This window comes from Tupaia chinensis, unplaced genomic scaffold (assembly GCF_000334495.1).
Source record: "Tupaia chinensis unplaced genomic scaffold, TupChi_1.0 Scaffold000170_1, whole genome shotgun sequence".
NCBI lineage: Eukaryota > Metazoa > Chordata > Mammalia > Scandentia > Tupaiidae > Tupaia > Tupaia belangeri.
Window position 1 is genome coordinate 1,237,659 of NW_006159645.1, and position 16,888 is coordinate 1,254,546.

The 16,888-nt window shown below is 49.3% G+C and overlaps 1 protein-coding gene across 1 annotated transcript in view; it reads left to right on the plus strand.

Annotated features, from left to right (window-relative positions):
• Window positions 1–13,142, plus strand: part of MTURN (maturin, neural progenitor differentiation regulator homolog) — a gene marked incomplete in the record, with an annotated part of 35,214 nt that extends 22,072 nt beyond the window's left edge. The window contains 1 exon segment of the mRNA XM_014586930.1: window positions 7,995–13,142. Within this exon segment, the coding sequence (XP_014442416.1) occupies window positions 7,995–8,105 (111 nt within the window).
• Window positions 13,143–16,888: the final 3,746 nt, after the last annotated feature.

A 16,888-nucleotide genomic window follows, 5' to 3' on the forward strand; every position in this document is an offset into this window, starting at 1 on the left:
AAACTTTGCTATAGGGCACGTGCACTCGCCAGAAAGACAAAGAGACAGAAAGCAAGAAATCACTCCCCAGGGGGGATGGCCATGCCGCAGTCCCTTTTTCTCCATTCTTCTCTCGGGATCTTGGGCATGCACACACGTGCGCCCAGCATGAGTTTAAGCCACCGGGTCCGGGACTCGAACCGCAGCTGACTACATGGGAGTCTAGCAACATAGTCATTACACAAACTGCTGGTCCCACATTGTGCTTTTTAAAGATGCTGTACTCTTAGCAGTGTACTAGAGTCCTGGGAGGAGCCAGCTCGTTGAGCAGAGTACCAGGCAGCGACTGTGTCGGGGGTGGGACTTGCAGAAACGGCAGGACCTCGATGCGCTCAGAGCAGGTCTGGCTGAACAGAGTTCAGGAAGGGCCCACCTTGGCTGCCTCAACTCAGATGCTTAGCCGTATCCCAGGCAGGGGAAGTGTCAGCCCTGCTCTGTCTGGCCCCCATGCTGTGTGGCCTCTAGCGGAGTGCTCACCTTCAGCGTCCCCGTCTTTACAGTGGAGACAATACCAGCTTTGCCATCTCGTGGATTCCTAGGGAGCTTTGCAGTCAGGCTGAGAATACAAGGACTGTCAAAGTCCAGCCACCACGCTGAGGTCAGTCTCCATTTCTGGCTCCTCACTGGTGACAGGAAGTGATTGTCGGATGAGTCAGTGACTCTGGGCACAGCTGGACATCCTCCTCCGAGAGCGACCCACATTCCGCTCCACTTCTGTGGCCTCCTGCCTCGCTAATGATGATCGCTCCGGTGTGATTTCGACCTAGTTATTTTTCTTGCCACTGGTACATCATATCCAGATGGAACACGGGTCAAGTGACAGCACCAGGGAGGCTGTTAATGGCCCCCGTGGCAGGCGCTGCCACCAGTAATGGCTTCGGATACACCGTGAGTCGCTTTGGTAAACGTGAGTTGGATAACCGTGGGAGCCCTGTGTTTTTCTTAAGGGCCCCTCAGTTGACAGGTGCTGATCATCACATGATTGCGCTAGATAATAAACAACAGGCATGGATCTCAATAATGGCTGTTGCGCCACTAAGTTTTTCTCAGTGTTTTCATTTTTTTAAAATCGATGACAACTGACAGGCTGAACTGCTGGTTAGAAAACAGTTTACAGGAGAAGAGGGCCTGCTCTCTCCCATTCAGCTGCAGAGCTGGGACCCACCTCTGCCCTTCCAGACTCTCACAGTTTATGAGCTAGCAGGGACTCCGTGCCGGCCTTCCTCTCATGGCACCGTGGACATGGGGGTCGTGAGGCCTCTCTCACTCTTCCGGTTTCTGGCAGTTTCTTTTCTTTCTTTTTTTTTTTTTTTAATCTTTTTTGGAGAGGTTTTTGCTATAGGGTGCATGCACTCACCAGACAGACAGAGAGAGACAGAGAGACAGAAAGCGAGAAATCACCCCCCAGGGGGCATGGCCACGCCACAGTCCCTTCTCCTCCATTCTCCTCTCGGGATCTTGGGCATGCACACACACGGCACCCGGTGTGAGTTTTAAGCCACCGGGTCCGGGATGCGAACCACGGTCGACTACATGGGAGTCCAGCGACATAGCCATTACGCTAACTGCTGGTCCCCGGATTCTGGCAGTTTCTGTCATTGCTTTGCCGGCCCAGCCTGGAGTTCACCCCTACCCGGTTGCCCTGGCTTCTCACGCTGCATGACCTGGTTTTCTCCCTGGGATTGCTGGGTGAGGCCACGTTTTCTCTCCCGGAAGCAGAGGTGTTTCTGCCAGAAAAATTAATTCGAACAAGACTGATATTTTCAGTTTGCTAGTCCTGGCTGGAGAGCTGAGGACTGAGCCCCACAGGAAAAGTCTTCATGGCTCAGAAAGTGTCGAGGTCTTGTTTGTCCCCTGGCAGTCTGTCCAGGAGGAGCCGGAGAAGAGAAAAGGTCCACCCGTGGGAAGACACCTGCGGATCCTGAAGTCCGACGGGAAAAGACTGTGACCCGCGTGTTTGAATAATAGTGAACGGCGACAGCATCCGTAAGCCTGCTTTCGTCCTTCGCTCGTATTATGGACATTCAAACCCTTGTCACGTTTAGGTCATATAGCATGGCCCCTAAAGTAAGAGGCCGCTCTTGCCATTTCAGTCCTGCATCCCTCTCGCCACCTCTTTCTTCCCTCCTGGCCAGAATCCCCCCGGGTTTCTCGGTACCTCCAGCACGTGTCCTCAAGGTAAATGGTGTTGACCAGCCATTTCTCCGTCAGCCAGGAAGGACGCTGGCGGCGGGAGCACAGCAACTTCCGAGGCTTCTGTTCCGACGGAACGTCAGGCGCGTGGCCATCGGGCCGGGCAGCTGCAGTGCCCTGTTCCTGAGCAGCAGCATTCCCCCAGGGCTTGCACCTCTCTCCGTTTGCAGCCCTGAGCCCAGAGTTTACAGAAATCGTGATTCCATGAAAGATGTTGCGCCCAAGAGGTCTGGGGAATCGTTTTTCTTGATAAGTAAATTATCTTTTAAATAAAGATTTAAATAGAGTCAAATTTCCCAGATGTTTTAAGAGTCTCGCTACTCAGTGTGTCGCTTCTGGATTGGCAGTATGTCCTCACCTAGGGCCTTGTTAGAAATGCAGAATCAGGGGCCAGCAGTTGGTATAATGGCTATGTCACTGGACTCCCATGTAGTTGACTGCAGTTTGAGTCCCGGACCCGGTGGCTTAAACTCATGCTGGGTGCACGTGTGCGTCTGTGCCCAAGATCCTGCGAGGAGAATGGAGGAGAAGGGATTGCGGCATGGCCATCCCCCTTGGGGGGAGTGTGATTTCTCACTTTTTGTCTCTCTTTCTCTCTCTGTCTTTCTGGCAAGTGAACGTGCCCTGTAGCAAGGAAAGGGGCCCCGTAAAAAAAAAACCCCCAAAAAAAAAAAAAAAAAAAAAAAGAAATGCACAATCAGGTTCCACCTGAGACCCACTGAGTCAGAATCTGCATTTTAGGTAGATTTCGGGGTGAATCACTCTACAGAGCAGCATGAGAAATACTGCTTCCATGCGCCCCTGCAGCCTCCCGGAGCCAGAGCCTCGCCGATTGGCTGCTCTCCAGAGCACTGGCATCCCCTTCCGGTCTTTTAGTCAGAGGTTAACCTAGTGAGCCCCCCACCCCCATCGGGTTGAAGTTAGCGTCAGACTCCGTCATAGATGGGGGTGGGGATAGATGTGGGAATGCCAGATTATGACATGTCAGTGTGATATTCCTTGGAATTCCAGGCAAATTCTATTTCGGGAGCTTCCTCTGGGCGAGTCCAACTGGTATGGATTCGTGAACGTGGAACTCCGCACTGCAGAGGCCCAACGATGGTACAGTGGTCAGCACAGTGGTCAGCACACAATGGTCAGCACAGTGCTCTGTGGGGCTGGCCCACGCAGGACTGTTCTGGGTTTGTGGCCAGAGGCCTCCGTCATGCTCAGGGCACACTCGTGCCCATGATCCTGGAGTGACTGGGACTGGCAGCATATAAGCCCTATTGGGGGTGCTGTCTCTGTCTCCCACTCTCTGTCTCTCTTACTCATGGAAGGAGTAAATAAACTTTAAAAAGAAAAAATAGATGAGCACTGCATATTGTATTTTTTAAATGTATATTCCCCAGGAGAAAACATTGACACCTCCCGCTAATAGAACATAGACAGTTGTGCTGGTTAGGGGTGTGGAATCTGCAGTCAGATCCCTTGAGTGAGTGTGAATCCTGGCTCTGCCACCAAGTGGGTAACTCCGGGCAAGTTATTCAACCTCTCTAGGTTTTATCTGTAGAAGGGAGATAATAAACCTACCTCATAGGGCGAGCACAAAGGCCAAAGGAATTGCTATATATAAACTGCTTGAGACAGTGCCTCGCGGGCCAGCCAGTGGCGTGGGGTGAAGGTAACTGGATCCCATATGACCAGCTGTGCATTTCGAGTCCTGGACCTGGTGGCTTGGAAGACACACAGGGCATGTGTGTATCCATGCCCAAAACCCCGAGAGAAGAATGGAGGAGGAGTTGCAGTGTAGCCATCCCCTGAGGGCTGTTTTCTCCCTCTTTTCCTCTTTTTTCCCCCTCTCTCTGTAATAAGTGTATGTGCCCTATAGCAAAACAAACAAACAAAACAGTGCCTAGCGGATAGCCAGTTGTTAAGATTAGTTGTTATTCAGGCCAGCAGGTTTTGTGGTGGTGAAGGACTGGATTTCCACATGGCCAACTGCAGTTTGAGTCCTGGACCCAGCAGCTTGGACATCACACTGGGCTCATGTGCGTGTGAGCCCAAAGTCCTGAGAGGAGAATGAAGGAGAGTATTGGGGCATGGCCATCCCTCCTGGACAGTGATTTCTCACTTTCTCTCTCTGTCTCTTTCCAGCACATGCACGCTCTTTGGCAAAATAAATAAATAAATAAACAAACAAACAAACAAATAAATAAATAAAAATAAATTAAAAATAAAGATTAGCCATTATTATTAAGTGTGAAGTATGGTGAGTTTGATTCCATGGAACACTGAATGCAAGCCTGAGAATCAAATAAGAAGGCTGATGATCTTGAGTTTCACCTCTCCTTACTTTCTGCAGTCCTAATTTCCAGAAGCAGGAGAGAGAGGGAGGGGCAGGGGCTGCAGGGAGTACAGAGGTAGCAGGACCTGCCCTGAGTAACTGAGCGGACTGTGTTATAAACAGGAGAAGCGGGACAGCATAGCTAGACTGGTGCAGAAGGCTTGGAGGTGTGCAGGCTGTGGGCACCTTCGCCATCGCATGTAACCTCCATGGTTACTGTGCAAGGCAGAGCAGGTGTCGTGGTCCTCCCTTCACAGAGGAGGATGCTGAGGCTCAGCAAAGGCAGTGGCTTGACAGAAGTTCCTGCTTAACTAGAACCCTGACTTCCAGGCTCTAGTCCCAGAGACCCTGCACTCAGGTGCCTTTAGAATCCAGAAAACCACTGTGAACTGCTGCTCTTTCCCCCTCTGCAAGGGCAGGGAGTGAGCAGCTCTTAAAAGAGCAATCAAGGACCAGCCAGTGTTATGGTGGTTAAGGTGATGGATCCCACATGGTTAAGTGCACAGTTCAAGTCTTGGATCTGGTGTACATGTGCTTATATGCCCAAAATCCCAAACAGAGGGAGAAATGGATAAGAAGGGATCAGGGACCAGCAGGTGGCGTGGTGGTTAAGGTGCTGGACACTCCCACATGGCTGACCATGGTTTGAGTCCCAGACCTAGTGGCTTGCTTTCTCACTTTCCCTCTCTCTCTGGTCAAATTAAAATAAGTGAATGAATAAATAAAAGTAAATAATTATTTTTTAAAAATCTTAAAAAGAAGAAGGGATTATGGCGTGACCATGCCCTATTGGGAATGCTTTCTTGCTTTCCTTTTTTCCCCCTCTATTATTTTAGTGGGTGCACATGCTCTCTGTCAAATTTTAAAAAACAACAACAGCAAAGAGTTGTCAGAGTGCTTGCCATCAAAGAGAAGGGCTTCCCGTGGGACTGGTACTCCAGGACCTGTGACTGTGTGCTTTGGAGTCTCAGTGCAGGTCAGGGCAGAGCTGCAGAGAATAGGGAAGGGAAGGCTGTGGTGATGGTTTTCTTCCTGCTAGACCCCCTTCAGCAAGGCACTCTAAGCTGGAGAGGGGAGGTGTGGAGTGCTGCCTGTGGTCTGGCTGTGTGACTCATCTCGGCACATTACAGACAGTCATGTCATCCTCAAGGCCACATCTCTCCAGGACAGGATAGCAAATATGTGATGCGTGCCTTAGTCGTGCCTGCTTGATCTGTGACAGCCATTGCTAATTGACTAGGATGTTTCCTACGGAGCCTCAGAATCCTCCTCAATCCAGGACTTCAGCCGGGACCAGTCAGATCTGTTACGGGAGAGGACACCCATTTGCTCCTTATTGGTTTCTCGGCAGAGAAATGACAGTTCCACTGCCTGGAATTGCTGCCTCTTCTTTGGTATTTGTGGTTCCTGGTGTTAATGCTATTTATGTTGTATCAGCTACTTAAAAGATACCACTTTGACACTTCCACCTTGCTGTCATTGCAACCTTCAAATAAAAATTGACCCACCCAGGGCCAGCAGGTGGCATGGTGGTGAAGGCACTGGACTCCCATATAGCCAACTGTGGTTTGAATCCCAGACTCAGCAGCTTGAAACTCATACTGGGCATGTGTGCATGCATGCCTAAAATCCTGAAAGGAGAATGGAGGAGAAGGGGTTGTGGTGTCGCCATCCCCAACCCCACTGGGGCGTGATTTTTCACTTTCTCTCTGTCTTTCTCTGATGAGCGCACATGCTTTATAGCAAAAGTCTCTCAAAAAAAGAGAAAAAATTGACCCCCAACACAGTAGACATCTGTGTTCATTGTGGCTGGCCAGCTCTTCTCTCTTCTCTGGGGCAAACTTTACGTTTGGTTCCATCCACTGAAACCAGGAGACAGTGGTAAGGAAGAGGCTTCTTTGTTCTCCCAAGCACACAGGAGGTTGGGACACCCCACCCGGAGAAGCTGAGATGTGCTCCTCCTGCTCTTCCTCATCAAGCCGACAGTGTCCCTTGAGCCAGCAGCAGCTCTGAGGGGAAAGCGGGGTGCTCACAGAGTTCTCTGAGATCTGAGCATAGCATTTGGGGAACTTCAGGTGTGGGCACCCTATGGGGTGGACTCTGGTTACCTTTGCCCTAGTTAAGCACTGGGAGGGAGCTGGAGGAGGGTGGTGCTGGGACCCCGGCAAGACAATGCAGAACCTGCAGAGTGGTTGGTCTTCCTGCAGTTAGTGTTTGGGGCATTGGGGCCACTCAGTGAAGACAGCTGGAAGCGACCAACCTGGGGCTCCTCTGCTAAAAATCCCAGGCACATACAGACTGTAGGTCTCATGAAGGAGCTGTGAAGTGGGAGCCTGGTGCACACCGACAAGCCCAGGCCGTGGCTTTCTCCCCGCACAAGAGCTTGTTCCGGTTGACCAGGCCCAGTAAATAGCACGTGGTACTTTAAAAAATAGATTTATCGTCAGTTTTCCTGATAATGATAGACTATTTGGAATATACAAAAACATATAAAGGAGGACCAGCAGTTAGCATAATGGCTGTCACTGGACTCCCATGTAGTCGACTGCAGTTTGAGTCCCGGACCCGGTGGCTTAAACTCACGCCGGGCACATGTACGTGCGTGCCCAAGATCCCGAGAGGAGAATGGAGGAGAAGGGATTGCAGTGTGGCCATCCCCCCTGGGGGGTGATTTCTTGCTTTCTATCTCTCTGTCTTATCTCATTATGGCAAGTTCACACGCCCTATAGCAAAAACCTCTTAAAAAAAAATAGAAAGGACAAAATTTATCCGTAATGCTAGTCTTTATTTTTAAATAAACCGCTTAGATTTTGGATAAATTTCATTGAATTCTTTTTTAAATGCACATATGTGTAAATTCCAAGAATATCAGCATTGTAGTGCAAATGTCATCTTATGCTCTTTTTACATTCATATGCCTATTTTTTATATCACGAAATGATTTTAAAATGCCATTTTGAGTGGATATGTGAGATTCACGTTACTCATGCCTCCTAATTTATTTGACCATTTTGCCGTTGAACGTTTTACTTGTCTCCACATTTCTTATAAAATGTCTTATAAGCAATGGTGCCATGTGTTTGGGGGGGAGAAAATAGAGCAGGGAGTTGATTTTTGCCATCTCGCAGGCCCATCGGCACTGTCACTCATATCCTGCCAGCAGCCCCGATGTGGGTGCGTTTGATAGCATACCTGGATGTGTGTGCAACGGGGTGTCCATGCCTCGATTCTTAATAGAGACTCTCCAGGCTCCCCAGTAAAATAGCCCCTTGGGCACCGGCCCACTGAAGGATGGACCTTTTCATCTGATAGATGGCTGTAGGGGTAGTTTGTGGAAACCTGCTCAGGGCTGTTTGATTTGGATCGTGTGTCTCTGGTCGTCCTCCTGCCCTGGCTCACTCACTGCTCACAACTCTTCTCTCTTCTCTCCCTGTAGTTACTGGGGCTTCCGGATGCAGATGACGATGCATTCGAAGAGTACAGTGCAGACGTGGAAGAGGAGGAGCCAGAGGCGGACCACCCCCAGATGGGGGTCAGCCAGCAGTAAACCTCCAGGGGTGCCTAGTGGAAAAGGAGAATGAGCCCCGGGGCACCCTGGGGGGGTCCTGCGCTCCTGGGCTAGCAGTTTGCATTCGCACTTCGAAACAGGACGTCTGGCTCCCAGTACCCAAATTCTAATGAAATACCTTTTGAATGACCACAAAATATCTGTGATGAGCTTTGCTCAGAAGTGACCTGAATTTCACTCCCGCTTCCGTGGGGTTTCTCTGGAGTTGTCTTGGTAGCCTTTGCCATTTTGAAGTTAGAGTCCATTTTGTGGCTGACTGATCTCTCTTGAGTTTATGTTGGAGAATTAACATTTGCTGACTCGAATGTAGAGAACTGTGAATGTATTAAGGGTATGTTTGAGTCCTCACAGGTGCCCTTACCGAGGGGAGCATGGCAGAGAAGAAATGCAGTCTGCACTTTTTATGTACCTTTTAAGTGTCCGTAAGTGAAAGGTTTTGCTTATAAAGCATGAGTTTTAATATCTAGTCATTAAACTGCCCAAGTGCAAATGCAAGAAAAGGATAATCACTTAGACTTGGATTAAGAGGGTAAGACAGGCCGAGAAGCCTTTAAGTGTTTTGCCATTACTAAGTTACCTAAGTATGTAGCAACTGGTTCATGGTTAGGTGTAAATGTTACTCGTTCAGTTGTTTCAAACATGCTAATTCCAAAGCTACTTTTAACGTCTAACAGTGGAAAATGTAAATGGGGTGAAAGACATCGATGCTTGATTTCTTTAAAATGTTTATAAAACGTCCCACATAGGAATTGAAACATTTACCTTTTCTCTTAATAATGAGATGGCAACTTGTTAAATCATGAAAACATCCAGAATCCAAGTGCCACTTAAACTTTGAAGCCATAAAGAAATTTAATAGGAAAATAAACCAGGAGAAAAAGTTAAAAAAAAAAAGAAAAAAGATGGAATCCTTCTTTACTTTCTTAATCTTTTATTCCTTGAAAAGAAAGAAAAAGTCAAGCAAAGGATCCCATTATGTAGTTTATTAAAAAATCGTAATCCAGTGTTCGAGGGACCTAACTGCAGTGAATTTTTCAAGCGACACACATAAATAGGGATCTTCTCATTGTTAGCTTGGTTCAAGGGGACATTTTAGTGATCAAGACACTCAGACAACTCACAGGAACAACTTCTGTAATAACTGGAAGGACACTGCAATCGGTTAGCCAGCAAATACTTACCAGGGAAGCCTTCGTAATGCTACCGTGGAATCATCTGAAACAATTCCGCATCTCTGGTTCTGATGCCTTCAGATGTGGGACGCCTCCTTTCCAACGGTCGACTAAACCTAGCATCCGGGGTGGGATTGTTTTAAACGTGCACACACGTGCCTGTCAGGTTGTCAGAGTTTTGAATTTTTTACAAAAGCAGCAGAGGCCACAGAACTTATGGGAGTCTTGTATATCTTCCAGGCATGTCGGTGTAAACCTGATCGTCTCAACGTTTTCTGTTTAATCGATTGGTGCCGTGAGGAGTTTGGCCACTCGTGGTCACACAGTGTCCTGCAGTTTTAAGTCATTGGGTGACAATACAGTGATTTCCATCCGTGCTTTAGTGCCCACAGTTTTATTCTGTTCTGTTTTTCAGAAAAATGTAGTCAAAGTTCATTTTGAGTAAAATGAATCCTGCCGAGTAGCCTAGTAGCAAGACAGAATCTGGTTGTCCATCCACTGGGGGGAGCTGCTTGTCCCCTTTGCAGTGCCACCCGGGTGCTGACGGGCTCAGTCTGAGCAGAGGTGATCGTGAGCTACCCCTTCTGTAGACGTCGCCCAGGTTTGCCACTTCTGTTGACACCTAGGCCCCCAAGAATGACTTCTGCAACATTTGATGTGAAGACGCTCAGCTAGCTGGCTCCAGGGGAAGGAAAACTGGAATGTTATACAGAGGGGCTTACGATCTAACTTGGTACGTGTTCGGAAGCGATGGGATGTTGATTTCAAGTGTATTTTATCAAAAAAGTGTTTAGACTTTGACCAAATGCATTTTGGTATTATCATGTTAATATTCTCTGTTGATATAAACTGAGCTGAGAGAGACTTAGCTGTTTAGTGAGCTGATGAGGACTCTCATCTTCGTCTGCACGGGGATAGGGAAGAGCCGACATGGCTGAACGTTATTTTCCACTGCAAAATCCCAAAGTCGATTGTTTCCTCCGAAACTTCCTTTTCCGTGATTATGTGCTCGTCCTTCCCAGCGCGTGCTCTCCCTCTCACTCACACTCTCCCGCGCGGCTGCGCTTGCACACACCCCCACACACCCACACACCCACACACCCACACACCCACGCCTGCACTGTGGCTTCGCTGATCAGAGCTGTGCAGCCCTGCAGCTCACACTGTAAAAACGTCGCCTGTGGCCCGTGAGGTATGGCAGCCTGTGGTTTTGTGCACACAGTTCCACAGAGAGACCAGCTCCTAGCCTTCCTCAAACATACAAGCACCTTTCCAGGAGGCAGCTATGTGGGAGGAGCCTGGACCTGGGAACGAGGAGACACCTGGGTTTAGTCCTGAGGGACTGTGTGACTTTAACAAGTCAATCCGTCTGTGACGCAAGGGGTGTTTGCCCTTGTGGCTTTAACCACTGTCCTGCTGTGCCTGCCTTTGACAAGGGTGTAGAAGGAGCACCAGTCACGGAGACTTACAGGGACATGAGATGGGAAGACATTCGGGATCTTGGCGGGATGCTGGCCCTGGGGTTCCTTTAGAACACGTTGGCCTGTGAGCAAGGCCCCAGGGACGTGCTCGTCTCGACCATGTCGCCCTGCCTGTGGGAGGCTTAGCCTTCCAGACCGGTGCTGTTTGCCTCTTTTTTTTTTTTTTTTTGAGCCCGATAGACTGAGGCTTTGGAATTGGTTCCAAATTGAACTTAATCGAGGGGGGAGAGATTTGCATGAAGAACAGCTGCAAGACTGAAAGATGAGTACTTTTACTGTTCGCCATGTCCTTCAGCAGAAAGTGACAGTTAACGTAAGAGTGAATGACGGTGCAAGGATGTCGTGTGTGTGAGAATGGGAAGGGCGGGCTGCTTGCTGATCACTGTGGGCTAGCTGTGCAGTCTGAAGTCACGCCTGTGATAACGTCACACAACTGTGGTCCTGGATGTGAGCACATCATGGTGACACGTTTCTTACAGCTCCCTGGTTCCTTTCCTCTGCCTGATCATATCAAGCAGGCTTCAGGGAATCGGAGAAAGTCACGGAGCCAGGGAGGGAGGTGCCACCCCACGCAGTGCCTGTCACCGCCGTGGATTTGCTCCACTGGTGTCCACTCCTGTCTCCCTCACCCACAGCAGCACCTGGGACACAACAGGAAGTCCTCTGTCGGGGTCTCCCTGTGTCCTGCTGCCAGACTTAGCTCTCTGGTGGAAGGGGAATTTCTTTCCTCTAGAAGTGACCGTCTTTCACGCATAAGCAGAAACCGCTCTGTAGCACACTGTCTCCCGATATCGTTTCTGTTTCCTAAGAGCACAAAGCAAGGGACTAGGGGCAGGCGATCCAGAGCATCGTCGGAACTTGTATGTTAGGGGTCTGCTTTGCATGTGAAAATTGACAAGTTGGGAAAGTTGCGATAGGAACAAATCTGACTTCCCACCATGAGGCACACAGGAAGAGGCAGGACTTACACTGGGGGGAGGTGAATGAGGGAGAGTAGGAGTGTAAGCCTCTGAGTGTTGAAATCACAAAAGCCAGTGGGCGTTACCACGTGGGTCACAGGAAAACTGTTTCCGTAGCCTGCTTTCCTCAGAGGGGGTGACAGGGTTGAGAGGCAAGGAAGGCCTTGTGCTGGTAATGGCTCTGTAACTTGAAAGGTGCTCCCAAGCTAAGGGGACAGCCGGTGACCTGCCAATCCTTCCGGAGTTCTAACAGATGCAGAGGGCCTTCAGTCGCCAGGCAGGCAGAACGTGAACCAAAGTTGGGTGTCACTGGTGCCTGTGAGGAGGCCAAGGCTGGAAATGCCCCGTGGGCCAGAGGGAAGGGCCCAGTGACTGTGCTTCAGGGCTGTAGAAAGAGCACAATGAAACTCGAGTGGATTGCCGACCCTTCTTCCTCGTAAAGTGTTAACTCCAAAGACATGCCATTGCCGGTTACTTAGTCTTCAAAGAAGCCCTAACGTTTTTTAGAATTAAATAATAATTCTCTTTCATAAAGACCCAGTTATCTTGGCTTTGTGATAACAGGTAAGACAGGAGAAGCTCAAGTCCTTTATGTTTTATACAGAGTAATTCTAGAACTTAGCCTGTGGTGTCCACGGTAAAATAGCTATAGCCCCTCATTGGGCAAACGATTCAATAAGAGGTGGTCTTTTATCATTTTTTCTTAGATTTGGATTACAAAAGCAGCAAACCTATGAGCACTTCACATTAGAAAACCCCATTTATGACACGTGCAGGGCTCAATAGCATGGTAAAAATGGGCGCCAGGCCACAGGAAGAACAAGTGTGTCATTCACTTAGAACTGTATTCAAGTTGTTTGGCACCAGAGAGGAGGCTGACAGTCTGTTCTCTGTGAACTGTCTTTTCCTGGTTTTCCCTTCTGTTTTCGTCTCCCAGGGTTCACTTTTCACTAGGTACCTTCTGCCATCCTGGCAGGTAAAGACGCAGGGCGGCGCTCCCTGGAACGGCAGCTTTGCAGGGAGGAGGACCGCCTCAGCTCTCGGGCACTCTGAACCGTCTGCCGTCTGGTCTCGATCTGGGTATGAGAGCAAAATCCCGCCGTTCCCCAAGAAGCAAAAGCAAGGAACAGTTGTTTCGTTTTGTCTGTTCAAGGCAAGAAATGTTTCCTGTAGGGTGTTGTGCTTTCTTTGCCTTCCTATTTCCTTTCGAAGAAATCTCTTGTAAATGACAAAACTGTGAAATGGGTTGCCAAAAATTGTTGCCCGTGGTTAGATGCTTCAAACAGTGTAAATCCAGTACCGAGCCCTGTCCACATCTGCTCCCTCCTCCCTCCCCAGGAGCGAGGATCTCATCCGACCATGTAATTACCATACGCTTGCTATTAAAGAGCCTTCCAGACCGGTGCTGTTGGCCTCTTTTTCGCTCCCTCCACAGTGTTTGGTCTTAAAGGACACCTGATGTTATTGATACATGAGGGACAAGGACCATCTGCTGGGGGGGCCAGGGGGATATGAGGAGACGGCTGGGGGTGAGAGGATGGTTTCGTAAAACACTGTCAACAGATTCAGAGGTTAACCATTTATGTCGTTTTGGGCATGCAGCTCCTGGGATGCTAGAGCTCGTACGTAGTGATTTTCCACTCCTCCTTTGAACTAGTAAATGGAGTTTTAAATGTGAGAACCTATTCTTTTTCTGAGTTAGGATCCCTCTGTGGCCCCAATTAGAAATCTGTATTCTGTGGTCATCCTGTGATGATCCGCCACCATTTATTTGCCCACTTTCCTCCCAGTTACTGTTCACTGAACAGTGGCATTTAAGTAGTCCATCCCGGAGTGGGTGATAAGTTCCATTATTTGATAAAGAGCACATTTTTTCCTCCAAGTGAAAGGGTCTCCATAGATTGTTACATTAGATCTGTGATGGGCTTAACAGACACAGTGTAGAGGCTCGTGAATAGATTTTATTTTGTGTATGTATTTTTAGGTTTCTGCCATGAGGCACATGTACCTGCCAGAAAGACAGACAGAAGTGAAGTGAGCAAATCACTCCCCAGGGGGATGGCACACTGCAGTTTCTTTTCCTCCGTTCTCCTCTTGGGATTTTGGTGCACGGGCATGTGTACCTGGAGTGGTTTTATTCTCAAGCCGCCAAGTCCAGGACTTGAACTATGGGTGGCCATCTGGGAGTTCAGTGCCTTAACTGCTACACCTGATGGCTCTTATATTTTATTTTTTAAGTTTATCTCTTCCTTCCGTGAGAGACAGACAAGCTAGACAGCACTCCAACTATGGCACCATAGTCCAACAACCCCAGCTTCAGCCAGTCTTGCATCTTGGTCAGACGTGTGCTGGACATAATTAGGGAGGTCTCTGGACTTGAACTGGTAACCTTCCTATGTGGGCTTCCCTAGCAGAGCTCATGGTTTACCCCTGTGCCACCATCTGGCCCCTGTGTGTATATGTTTTAGATAATTCGTGGTTCATTTTTTAGATTGTTCTTTAGTGGTGGGTTGTGTACAAGCATTCAAAACCTCCCCAGTCTAAGAGGCTGACGGGAGCAGGGTGGTGCATAAGCCCTACTTACAGGAGAACTCCCTTCTCATTCTTTTTGCTTATTTGATTTGTTTTTTAGAGAGATTTTTGCTATAGGGCATTTGCGCTCACCAGAGAGACAGAGAAAGCAGGGGGGATGGCCATGGTGCAGTCCCTTCTCCATTCTCGAGATCATGGGCATGCATGCACGCACACATGCCCAATATGAGATTTTTTGTCACAGTCCGGGAGTCACATCGTAGTCGACTGTGTGGGAGTCCAGTGACATAACCATTCCTCCATCTGCTGTTCCCTGTCACCAGTATTTGATCACTTTCACAGATACACTTCATAAAGTGCAGATTGGCTCCTTCAAGTGCAGGAACTAATGCTAGAAATACCCACATTTCAGGTGGCAGAAGGTGGCATGGTGGTTTAGGCCTTAGACTTCCACATAGCTGACTGTGGTTCAAGTCCTCTACCTGGTGGCTTGAAAATCATGCTGGGCAAATGTGCATGCATGCTCAAACTCTTAGGAGGGGAGAGGAGAACTGATTGTGGTGTGGTCACCCCTACCAGGGGGGTGATTTCTCACTTTCCTTCTCACTGTCTTTCTAGTGGGTCATTGTCCTAAGGCAAAAAACATAAAGAGAGAGAGGGAAAGAAAGAAGGAAAGAAGAAAAGAGAAAAAGAGGGAGAAAGAGAAGACCCACATTTCCACTTTGCAGTGAATCATTCTGAAGTCAACTAGCATTGATTCTGTCCCTGACCCTGTGACCTGTACCAGTCCCTTCTGCAGTCCCCACCCATCCCCTCAGCTTTATTTCTTCCTCTGTGAGGTGAGAACTGGAGACCCCTGAGTTCCACAGGGCCTAGCCCTGTGAGGACGTGGGCCATCTGGCCTGGCAGAATTGGTAGAGCGGGTGGGAAACAGTTACAGGACAGCGCTGTCTCTCAGGACCAGGCCAAGTGACCGGTGTCACCAAGCCGTAAGAGAACCAAAGTGATTCCATGCTGCCCTTAGTCTTGGAGTCTGTTTTAGACTAAAGTCAGTCTTAAACTTTAACCTCCCTCACAGTGAGCCCTGCAGAGCCCGACCTTTCCCCTCCCTCCCAGTACATTAGCCTAGAGCCTAACTAGTGGCCGTTAATAATAACCTCGCTGAGTCTTTGCAGACACCTGGTCATGGAGAGAGGGAGGAGGAAGGTGCCACCAATAACCCGCCCCCACCTCCTCCATCCTCACGTGACCAGCTCAGAAACTTAGCTTAAACTTTGCAAACAACACATGAATCGTCGCTTCCCTTACTATTATTTTTTCCTTCGAAAGCCCCTGTAGGACCTTCCAGATGGTCCTTGGACATTAGCCAGCCATGTCCCCTGGCTGCTGGCTTCCTAAGTAAAGTGACCTTTCCTTATGCCGACACTTGGCTCTGGAATATTGGCTTTCTGGTGACAAGCAGCCAAACCTGGGTTCGGTACCAGGGTTCCAGCTACAGTATTGGCAAAACTCTTCTCCATCTGAAGCCATCGTCCCTAGGACTCCTACAACAAAATAGGAAGCTTTGGGATATTTCACTTAGGGATGTCATCGTCTGGTTTCCTTTGGAAATAAACCTTGTTTCCACAGTTAGTTGGGCTGGGTGGGATTGCCACCTTGTCCCTTCTGCTCCTGCACACCCATGTGGCTCGAAGTTTAAACAAACAACATCCCGCCCCCCAGCATGCGGCCCCTGACTGGGGCTGGCCCCGGTGGACTTGCTGTGTGTGGGAACGTCTTGCAGCCGGTTTCGCCCGGAGCCCAGCTGAACTGCAGTAACCGCGAACACTTCTTACCCCACTCTGCAGGGCCGGCCATCTGTACTTTGGGCACCCCGGAACCACCTCCTGAAATAGCTAGCCCTGTCCTTTCCCTCTCGGTACCACAGGCGGGACGCTTGGAAATTCTTTCCATCCCTCCCACCCACCATAATTTCCTCTTGATGAGGAAGCAGCGACGTTTATAGACGTCTAGGCACGCTGTAAATAGGCAGCCAAGCAAAGGTAGGCATTTCCTCAAGTAGCACTTCATTTGCCAGGGAAGTACGGCGGCCACGTGGGATGGGAAAGCCAGCAGTGAGATGAAGTTGATCCTTTGCGATGCTTTCTAATTGGATGCCTCTAGAGGTCAGCACCACATAAAGAAAGGGCTTCCTTGTTCCGGGTCGTCCGGGAGCTTTTGGGAAAGGAGGGATCCGGGACACGTCTCGCCTAACACTTGACACAGCTAGTTTCTATCCCTTCTCACGTGTCTTTGGCTGCAGCCCCCCACCCGTATCACGGACGGTCAGCTCGATAAACCTTCTGGTCAATCGATGCGTGAGGCGTTTTGCTCACGCTGAGCAGGGCTGGGCAAAGGCCGGCAGGGAGATGACGGCACAGCGCATTTTGCTCCGAGGCGCTGGGCATTCTGCGGCCTTTCTGTTGGTTAGCCTGCGGGCTTTGTCAACTCTGCAACTTCGGAGGGAATTTCAGAGGGTGTACTGGGAACTGAGCTTTCTCTTTGGAACCCGAGTCCAGCTTCCTGGAGCCTGCAGAGATCAGCGCTGGGTGGGGAAGGGTTTGAACATTCTTGGGGGG